This window comes from Morone saxatilis, unplaced genomic scaffold, assembly GCF_004916995.1.
Source record: "Morone saxatilis isolate NCDOM2014 unplaced genomic scaffold, NCSU_SB_2.0 Contig16, whole genome shotgun sequence".
NCBI classification, from domain to species: Eukaryota; Metazoa; Chordata; class Actinopteri; family Moronidae; genus Morone; species Morone saxatilis.
In genome coordinates this window covers 14,851,691-14,862,477 of record NW_023339718.1, presented here as the reverse complement: position 1 = coordinate 14,862,477, position 10,787 = coordinate 14,851,691, and the positions used below count along the sequence as shown (strand labels likewise).

General features: G+C 40.7%; 3 protein-coding genes across 3 annotated transcripts in view; 2 read left to right on the top strand and 1 right to left on the bottom strand.

The window, feature by feature from the left end:
• Positions 1-1,096: 1,096 nt before the first annotated feature.
• On the bottom strand, positions 1,097-1,963 carry LOC118325549 (G-protein coupled receptor 183-like). Its single transcript, XM_035658264.1, has one exon. It carries the CDS (start codon positions 1,961-1,963, stop codon positions 1,097-1,099), a length of 867 nt encoding a protein of 288 aa, XP_035514157.1.
• Positions 1,964-4,652: 2,689 nt separating this feature from the next.
• Positions 4,653-5,519, top strand: LOC118325548 (adenosine receptor A2b-like). Its single transcript, XM_035658263.1, has one exon. The coding sequence runs from the start codon at positions 4,653-4,655 to the stop codon at positions 5,517-5,519; it is 867 nt and encodes a 288-aa protein (XP_035514156.1).
• Positions 5,520-7,710: 2,191 nt separating this feature from the next.
• Positions 7,711-10,787, top strand: part of LOC118325752 (hypermethylated in cancer 2 protein-like) — a 13,209-nt gene continuing 10,132 nt past the window's right edge. Inside the window, exon 1 of the mRNA XM_035658545.1 lies at positions 7,711-7,836. The gene's annotated coding sequence lies outside the window, so the exon portion shown is untranslated. The remainder of the gene's footprint in view (positions 7,837-10,787) is intronic.

Here is a 10,787-nt window from a genome sequence, read left to right as displayed (position 1 = left end):
GATAGATAGATAGATAGATAGCGCTGTAGTGGAGCTGTCCGCGGTGCTGGAGTTGGAGCTGTACAATATACTGGCTACGGTCCGCGGTTATGTTTGTGTGGTTTCATGTAAACCTTAATTCTCATTTAAATTTTGGTCACATTGCAGCAAATTCAAATTTCGGAGACAGCTTAGCAGCTTGGTATCCGCGATCAAGACAAATAAGAGAATTAACGTCAGACTAAACCAACAAAACTTTACTCTTTGACGGCCATAACCACAGCGGTCCCAGGCCCTGAGCTGTTACTACTGTATTGTTTGCAACTTTTCTGCAAAAAGTTTCATCATTAAAATATCATCCAAACTTTAAAAAACTGGTTCAGGACATTGAATAGAGGGAAATAACAGGTTTTTATATGTTAGCTCCAGGAGAAGAGGTGCTTTGTGGAAAATAAAAAAACACAACCCATATTACAAGTTTCAATATAAGCAAAAGATCTAAAGACTATCCAAAATTAACATTTTTATTCAGTTAAAAACGTTATGACAGGTAGACAATAACAGTTGTGAAAGGTGTTTTCGGTAGGCCTACATCGTTTCCAAATGAAATGTCAGAATCAGTGGGCTTAGCCCCAAACTAATGGAGGGCCCTCGAAATATGTGGCAGTGGCAGATACAGTAATGGCATATCTAATCTCAAATACAGTCCATATTTCACCTTTGACATCACACCTGAATTTCCACACAAAAAACATTCAGCAGCCCAATCTATCAGGTGTGTTTTTTTCTTTTTTCAAACACTTAAAACAGGAGGATTGAGAACTCACATTCATTCAAAAGCGATTGAAACGCTTGCATTTTCACAGGAGCCACGTGATCTGGCTATTTATCTAATTCTCCTTATGATATTGATGCTGGCAATTTCATAAGGCTATTTTGTTTGTCAGTCCATCAACGTTAAAGCCAATTCTGTAAGAGAGAGAGAGAGAGAGGTTAATGTACATAATATTTATTTTTCACACAAAATTATAATTCACTCCAACCACTACACAGTTGGTAAGAGGCGGAAAAAACCAAAGTAGTGTCATTCTGAATCACTAAGTGTTGAGACCGACTCTTACCTTACCATCCGCCAGCGGCAGACCCTCCTCCACACTGTTCTCCACACGGCCCCACGCAGCGCCGGACTACCCCAGATGTACAGAGTCGGCGTGACCAGCGCGTTCAGGCGTGCCATGATGGCAAACAGGTTAGTGGCTTCATTCCTAAACCTCATACCTTTGCTAGTCAACTGTCTGACTATTATATTGACAAAGGATGGACACCACAGAGCCAAGAAGAAAATAACTACAAACACAATGATGCGCAACGACTCCTTCTTGTTGTCTCTCTCGGTGCTGGGCACCTCTCTCACCAGCTGATTCCTGGCTATGATGTATAATTTAATTGTCATCAACACTTTAATGAGAACAATAATCTGCAGAGCAATTACACCAAACGCGTTTATTTGAGCCGCCTTTGAAATGGGCACCATGTTCTGCACCGTGAGGATGGTGTAGGTGTAAATCCAGCAAAACGCGCAAATCCCAATGACAAACGCCCTCGTTATGTAGCGGTGGTAAAAGAAAGGGTGGCACACGGCGAAGTACCGGTCAAACTGAGCGAAGAGAAAGGTCAACACATTGACTCCTAGAAATGAGGGTAAGATATAGTAAGTCCCGTTCCTTGAGGGATAGCCCTCTTGGACGTCAAAGAGCCCGAGGTAGTAGACCGAGAAGCCGGTCAGAGTGTCACTGATGCTGGTGTTCAGCATGAATATAAAACGGTTCTGGCCTCGCAAGGACCGGGTGGAGGATATCCCGATTACCACGGAGCCGGCGACGAGCACGGCACTCGTGGCGAACAGGATATGAAATATGAAGATGATGAAGTCCTCCGGAGTGTCGAAATCCACCGACAGAGGGACGGTGGCGTTAAGGAGCATCCTGACGCTCCGCTAGAAGACGAGCGTCCATTATATTTATAGATGAAAGGTGCTTCTTGTCAGGATTTGAGCGAACCTCTTTGATCTCTAGAGGGCAGAGGCTTTAGCATAAACAAGTGTAATGTTAAGGTGACTCATGACAGACATATGGAAAGAATAAATGAGGCCTAATCACAAGAAGTCCCAGAAGTGTTCGGTAATGGTGATCAGTCACTTGTTTGTGCGTCCTGTGGTTTCCATAACGCTTTCTGGGTAATCTGGTGCGGCCTAAAATGTCCTCTTTCACCTTTAAGTCTGAGTTCTACATGGTTCAGGATTACCCAGTAATACCACTTGATGGTGAGGGTATTATCATGAAATCGTGCATACATTCATGCATAAAAAAAAGAAATGAACTAATTCATGTAGCGCTTCATGGACTATCAGAGAAATTAATACAATCGCATGCCTGACTTAATGCAAGAACATCAAGTAATACAACAACTGAGGTATTTCAATCATAATTTGTAAGTTATTCAATGTTCATGCCTTCTTCAAGTCTGAGACAGGGCAAAAAACTAACACACACTTCTTCATATCTTCATCATGTTTGTGGCCCTTCAGCTAAAGTAGTGACCTGGCTCATATTCACCACTGATATATAAAATAAAATGTATTAAGCATTTATGGATTGTTTTGGCAACATGACACCAAGGTCACTGAATGTGGTCACAAAATGTACTACAGAGGCCTAAGGTCTTCTTGCTTCATTCACAAAAACATAACCAGGCACTTATCAGACCAGATTGAAGAGCCACAAACAAGACACCACATGGACTTGAATACATAGTCACACTGTGTCCTGTCCCTTTAACGGCAGACTTACTTATGAAGAAGACATGATCATCATTAGTAACTCAGAAATCGTGTTGATAGCATTAAATCATGCATTAGACACTGTTAATTCTTGTACATTACTGATAGTTAATGAAGTGCTACATGAATAAATTAATTATTTTTCATGCATAAATTCATGCTAATTCACCATAAAGTGCTCCTGAATACTTTAATCAAGTTTTATCACTTCTAAATCAACAGAGATATTCTTCAACAAAAAAACTAAATGTGTTGATTAATGGAGACATCTGTGTAATGAGAAAGTTCTTGTCTCTGCAGGAGTCGTTTGAGGCCTTCCTTTTTTCATAACACAGTTGTAATGGAAGATGATTCCGTTCTTACAAATGTGTGTTTTGTTTTTTAAATGCTTTGTTACATTAAGACATACTGTATATATCCTGGCATTGAATCATTAGATGTGAACTTTGACCCTGCCTAAAGTCAATGTGTGTCTCAGCCACTAGAGGGAGCAGTAAGCCATTTTTTCATTATATGTCCAAAACACTTCTCTCTACTGTTGGCAATAATCCAAATAAGTTAAGAAGTATTCAAATCTTTAAATTAAGTAAAAGTACTAATACCATAGTATGAAAATAATTCATTACAAGTAAAAGTCATCCATTCAAAACTGTACTGAAGTAAAACTATTATTTTATACTAAAATATTTACTTGTATCAAAAGTGAAAAAAAAAGAAAGTGTTGTTAGTGTTTCAGTATTATATATGATATTTTTGATTAATATTACTGCTGCATTAATGTGTGTGTTGCATTTCACTGCTGTAGATGTTTCAGGTTGAGATCATTTTAACTACTTAATATACTGTTGGGTAGTTTAATCTACAGCAATGCATCATAAGATCTTAATGTTTGTAGTGCTGCTGTTATGTGAGAACCACGTATTTCTAAAAAGTCAACTTTTCATGACCTTAGAGAAACAGTTTGGCACAGACAAGTTTGGTGTAATAAGAGTGAGGCGGCTTCTTCTCTGTGTTGTTTTTTAGTTTTCCTAAAGCAAGAGATTTAACTAAACCTTATAGCAGCCCCAGATTTGCAGGTTCCTATCTTACTCTACTTTCTTTCTTGTGTCCTAAAATTAAAACGAGCTTCAGAGGCTGGCGTTGACTTATAAATGTTTCTGACAGCTTTCATACAGCTGAGGTGCTGAGAAGTCAAAGTGTCATTAAAAAAGAATATAATAATAAGAATTATATAAGAGAGAGAGAGAGAGAGAGAGAGAGGGCAGAAAATCTAAAACATTTAGCGTATACATTCAGTAACAGACTCTAGAAAGAGATTGACTATTTAAATTTGCTAGTGGTAATTTATAATAAAATTGTATTTGATTTGTAATAACAGATTCTAGACAAAAGCAAAGCTAAAAAGTTTGGTTTATTGCACATGCTGAAAGGCCTTTGATGCTGTGAGTGAAGTTTTGGAAAACCTGCAAATTATATAATCAGTTTATGTTCTTCAACTCTGATATAAAAGTACTGAAGTCAGGATTGTAAGATGTGAAGGTAACATAAACTTTATCAATGCAGTGAGATAAAGATAAAAGATGAATTTAGTCAAATTGTTGTTATTCAGGCCTATTGATGAAGTCATTAGAATCAGTCGACGGCCTTTTTCCAGGAGCTTGTTGAGTTGTTGTCCATGGGAATTAAAGTCACCGAGGTCGACGTCTTCCTGCATGAGCCCGACTGTGTGTCCTACATAAACCAGAGCACAGGTAGAAACCCCCTCAGCTGCATTGCTTTTCTTTGTAGTGAAGAACTGAATCATTCTGTTGCACACACGCTTTTCTCCGCACCGATGAGCAACAGCAGCCAGGGTCTGTCTCTGGTTATGCCTCCCACCAGCTTTGGCAATGTGTTGATGGTGCTTTTCAGCATTCTCCTGGCTGCGACCATCATTTTCCTCAACGTGTCTGTGTTTCTGTCCATACTGCTGAACAAGGCGCTGCGCAGGGAGAACCGCTTCATGTACATGCTGAGCACCTGCCTCAGTGACATCTGCACCGGCGTGTCCTATTATTATGTCGGCGTGCTCGATGTGAGGGACAGCTACGACTCCCCTACGAGAACCTTTTTCATCGTGCCCACATTTCTAGGCCTGTCTTACATGGCCATCCTGGCAGCGCAGGCAGACAGGTACCACGCGGTGGTGTCACCTTTTAAATACTCCCAGCACATGACCCGAAACAAGACCCTGCTCATCATCTTCTTGTACTGGCTTTACGCGTTCTTGATCGTGGCTGCGCACAACCTGGTCACAGTCGGGATAGCCAAACAGATCACGAGCATTGGTACGTTTGCGGGGAACATAACCACAGTGATTATAATGATAGGGCTGAATGTTAGGCTGTTCATCATAGCCAGGTTCCAGTTGGAGAGGGAGCCGCCCTCTGAGGAGAGAGACAACAAGCGCTCGTCAGTGTATCTCATACTGGTGGTGGCTGTGTTCTTCTTAGGGACGTGGCTGCCTATATTCTGTCATATTACGGCCTGTCATTTCGTCCGTTCGCCCTGTTACAACTTTAAGAATGAAGGCACTGACCCTCTTCGCATTTTGCCCCGAATTAACGCTTCCCTGACCCCCCTGCTGTACATCAGAGGGTGCGCTGGGCTCAGAGAGACGCTGCTCACCAAAGTGTGGAGACCCTGCAGCGCGCAGAGGTGAGAGGATGTGGATGTTTGAGGAGTCTGCACGTTACACTTCACTGTTATCCAAATATGCTTTTCATGATAGTTAGAGCCCAGAATCACCTTTTAGATTTAGCAGAAAATGTATTTTTTTCATGTTTAATCAAGATGTTCACATCAGAATATCCAAAATATAATGTATTTATGACAATATTCTGAATGCCCCATCAACACTACGACTTGTGGACATGAATATATTGTAGCTCACATTACAGTTTGTGTTTTATGACATATTTGCATGTTTTGTTAATTATGTTATTTTTTGTTGTAACTTGCTTGAAATTCTTAAATCTTTTTTTTTTGTTTGTCGTGAAAACACCAGGGCAAATGTCTTAAGTATTGAGTTAGTTTGATAATAAGCAATTGAATCCATATATGTTTTTTTCCCCCTTCTCTTTCATTCCCTTCATCAGGCGGAATCTTGGACGACTTGGCCCAATACACACCCGCTCCCCGCGGGGTAATTTTAAAGTTGGATCGATGTCTATGACTGTAAATTCATGCCAACATAAATAACGGATGGAAGATTGATGAGGAATGTTTCATCATGCAAATGACGAGGACAAGTTCGGGCTTTGGGTTTCTTGGATGTTGTAATATCATACTCAGCACATCTAACGACTCTTTTACACCTCATTATTTCCATTAGTCTCAAATGGCAATGAACTCGTTAAATGTTTAGTCTAAATGTTCAACACAGAAGTGATGGGGGAAAAAAAACAAATGAACACTGAATCTAGTTGTTTTATAATACAATATATCTATATACATCTCAAGAAACAAACATTAAAGGTCGTGTGCCAACTTTTTATGATTACTTTCAGCCCTGTTGATTTTCTTTGTCAACATCTTTATATTTTTATTCTCTTAGAAAACATTTAAATGTAAAATATGTGTATGACCTGGTGTTTTAATTCCAAGTTTAAGTGAACTTAACAATTTGTAACGCAAACTTAACAAAAGGGGAAACAGCTGTGTTCCAACTGATCGGCTGTCTTCAGACAGAAACACAGGCAACTCCATGTGCACATCTTCCCTGCAGAGGATGCAGTTCCCGCGGCAACCGCACAGTGTCAGAAGAGCACTTTGGCACAGCGCCATAACTTCGATCTCCATGGAATGTGAACCATAAGCATGAAGCATGGTAGACTGGACTGATACAATATCTGCATCAGTCTGTATCTCTGCAGCAGCTTACAGGCGATTGGGCACACATATGCACTACTAGCTGCAAGCCGGGCGGCATCATCAAAGTAATGTCGTTAATAAAGTTTCCAATAAATGGTGTGTAGGTGAGGGCCATCGCTTGGTTGTATCCTTCTTTGCTATTGGCTGAGGGCTGGGTCCTCTGTGCTAAAAGGAGGAGCCACCAGATCGCCACACTTCCGCACATCTGGTGCCCAATTTCTGAACCTAGCCACCTCTCTCTCTTCCTTTCTGCTGATACTTCTAAACAATCTGGCCACCAGTCATATGGAGATCTGTCATGACTTTGAGGTCTCAAATGTAAAATGATCCTAAATCCAGCTGATAAACTGATTTGAGAATAAACATGGTTGGTGCAGCTTTCTATGATGATTGCAATGTGCGCATTAAATACTCTGCATATCAAACTACATATAAAGACTCTTGAACTTGCAGGTGGTGTAACAAGTGCAACGCTATCTATATTTAAACCTGATGATAAAATACAACATCATGTATTTGCTTTCCTTAAGGCCTTAATTAAACATTATATATATATATATATATATATATATATAATAGATATATATATATAAAGGAAATCCCTGATGTCTGTCACCACTTTATTTAAACACAGCCCCACTGGCACTTGTTTTTATCTGCACTCCCTCTCATAAAAGAATAAAATTGTTTAATAATTCTTTTAAATGAGAGAATCAGGCCTTTTACATTACACATAAAAGACATGTCAAGTCAGACATCTTTGGCAGTGCGGACCTGCATTCATTCAGCAGTGTAGGAGTCGTGCTGCTGGTAGAAGAAGGCCCTTAAAAACCACAGTCTGAACACGGCATATCCCCCATCTGCCTTTCTCTCTCTCTGCCATCTTGCAGGTAAAGTTGCCAGGGGTCTCGGGCTGAGAGAGAGTGGCCAAACCCTCCCACAGTGGGATGTTTTCTCTGCTGCACTCTGGGCTGGTTTCTATTCAAATGTGGGTCAGGGGTGAGGAAGCCTAACGTCATAAGCTTGCAACATGGCGTCCCGAAGGCTGTGAGATGAGCAAGAGGATGGTAAAGAACGCTTGAGAACGATCCTACCGATGTAATAAGGTATTTAAAAGAAATATTTTCTCTTTAACGCGGATTGCGAATGTGTAACGGGGCTACTTTCGTGTCTGTTTTGAGCGGATCGGTTTTTTTCTCGCCGCCGCTGCACGGATCGCAAGAGTTTTTTTCGGCGTTACCGTGGTGTTTTTTTCCACGGCGTGCCAACAAAAAAAAAAAAAAAAAGGGGCTCCTCTGGTGCCTGTTCTGGCTCTACCAGCCTGCTTGGCAAGCCGAGGGATCCCACTTCATTTGTTCGAGCGTATCGCGGCTCCTGCTCGAAACCGCAAGATAAATTGTGGCCGTATTTTCGGCGTCGTGGGGCATGGAAGAGATGCCCCACAGGACGAGTGTGTGGACACCAAAATAATTACCAGGCTGGCAAAGCACGTTAGGCGACAGAAGGGATCCACGAACGGCTCGTCGCAGCGCTTCAGAGATGTTGAAAATGTTCCCACACTTTGCCTCGTTTACACCCTGTTTTTTCATAATCCGATATGTTGAATGAATTGTTTACATGAATGTAAGGGGGTAATGAGCTGGAGATTTCATTTAAATCGATCGCCCCCCCTTGCAATCAAAACACAGGTATTTTTGATTTTATTATTTTCGAATAGCAGTAAATTTCCCACTGTGTGATAAATGAAACGGGACTGGTTTGGGGGATTTTACGCACGGTATTTTGCGCCATTATTATGATAACCATAGAGATGCCCCACTCGATACCTATAGTGCAAACTGCATTGTTTATATGTAGGTTAAGTCACCATGGTCTTAGGTGGTGCTAATTAAAATTAATGTAACAGGATTTACTTGCAAATATTCTCAATACAATATGAAGACGCAGCTACTTTCTGGTTTAAAACGGTGTCTTTTTTTTATCGATGCAGGATCACTGTGTATGTCTTTTTAACCTATAGGTAGTACTGCTATACATCGACCATCTTTGTGATCGGCTACAGTGTGGGTGTGTTGCATCGTGACCCAAAAGCTGCTGTGCTTTAATAAAAACAGTGTTGCATTGTGTGGATTTCCAGGTGTAAATCACCAGTCTGATAAATCCCCCTACATCAGTATGTTGGATATTTTGATTATTAAACTCTAATTCATGACAACCACAACTCACTTGGTAAACAATGTGATGCAGTCAGGTGTGAAGGTTGCTTGGCTTCTCAGGTGATTGGTGTTGTTAAAGTACCAAGGGGCATGGAGATAATAAGGCACAAGAATGTCAGTAATGTGGGTTCCCTTGACTGGCTGCTGTTTTTATGTAACCAAATGTTTAGTTGTGTAAAAACATTTCCATTGTAGGTCTGTTTTCACGTTGCGCAGTTTCAACTAAGAAAAATGACACAATACACCAGATGTGCTTGTGATAAGAGGCAGGACTGGTGTGCCTGTTATACATGCTAACAACATGTGAGATAGTATTATAATGGTAAACTCTCTTTTGTATCACCTGTGTCACTCTTCGTGCTTGGGTTAAATGAGACCCTCACTTGAGATCCTCAATGTGTGTTGGTTAGCCACAATCGTTTTAGTTGGTTTCATACATGACAAAGGTGGCTCTGCACAATCTTGTTTGTGGCTGAATCACACAAAGTTATGTGTTTCTATTCTTTTAGATTGAATACATTCAGGGCAGTTGTTGGCGTGAGCTCATTTTAAGGAGCTGTTGTGTTGGGAGTTTTGGAAAATGTCGCTTTCCATAGATGTTGAGACTTTTTAGTCTTAGGAAAGTTTAGACACAACATTTGAGCAATATGAAGGTAAATCCTGGACTTTCACAACCTCTTATCCTTTTCAGTGTTGCAGGGTACCGTAGCCTACAATATGAAGATTATAGGACTATATCTTGGCTGGTTACACCCACCCAGAAGTGTAGTTAAAGTGTGCAATTGCAATTTTTAACATTACAGTTGGCACAAGGCATAAAGCACAAGATTTTGGAGGCTTGATGAGTTGCATTCAAATACATTTTACACGTGATGTATACATAATCTTATTTGGTGAGGCTTGTAAAGCTCCTGGTCTGCATTTGATGATGACTGTGCTGCATTTGTAACAGCAATAAGCTTTGAAGCCTGACTGTGCTAAGTGTTTAGTTCAAGTAATCCCATTATTTTAAAGACGGTGTCTCTTACACACACAGGTATGCAGAAATTAAGAACTTGTGTGAGTGAGGATACAGCATTGAATTTTAATTGATCTCTATCTTTCGGATAGTAGATTAAATATTACACTGAAGATGTTTTACTTAGGCTGTGTGGCAAATGTGTAGCAATCTCTACCAAAACACCTAAAAGAAGATGTGAGGAAAACAAGTGTAACAAAGTTACCGTTGTGCTCTTTTGCTTTTTGTTTTATTGCTGAACCATCAGCGTATTGTAGCTGTCAATATATAAATATATATATTTGTAATCTAATGATAAGTGTTGAACAAGTTAATTTAGGCCATTAAAATGATCAAGTCTAGTCAACTGATCAGTGTGACTAGTTTCATTGATTACTATGGACTACAAAGTGGGGCCTGAAGGGTAATTTGAGGCCCGTGTGTACGCCTCATGATCCTCATGATCAGCCGGTTGGTTTCGCCTCACCCTACTTGTCCCTTCCCCTTCTCAACACACGCACGGTATCCTGTGTGTACATTGTGATCATGGCTTACAGTGGTGTGTGTGTGGGCAGCACAATGCAGTAAGGCTACTTAGGCTATATGTTCTGCTGACATATTAGATGAGGACTTATAGATTGTGCTAGGCTGTCGTATCTATATGGATCGGTGTGTTCTGGTCTGTGCCGCCTGTTCGAGGGGCAGTTTGGTTCGTTGAGTGGCTAAAGCACCTCGGGGCAGGGTGGTTGTTGTTCTTTAAGAAGAAGAAACGGTCTGTGGAATGTAGTGCTGATAGCCAGAAGGTTATGCAGTGTTTAAAGGCTGGAGGAGGAGGAGGGAGGGA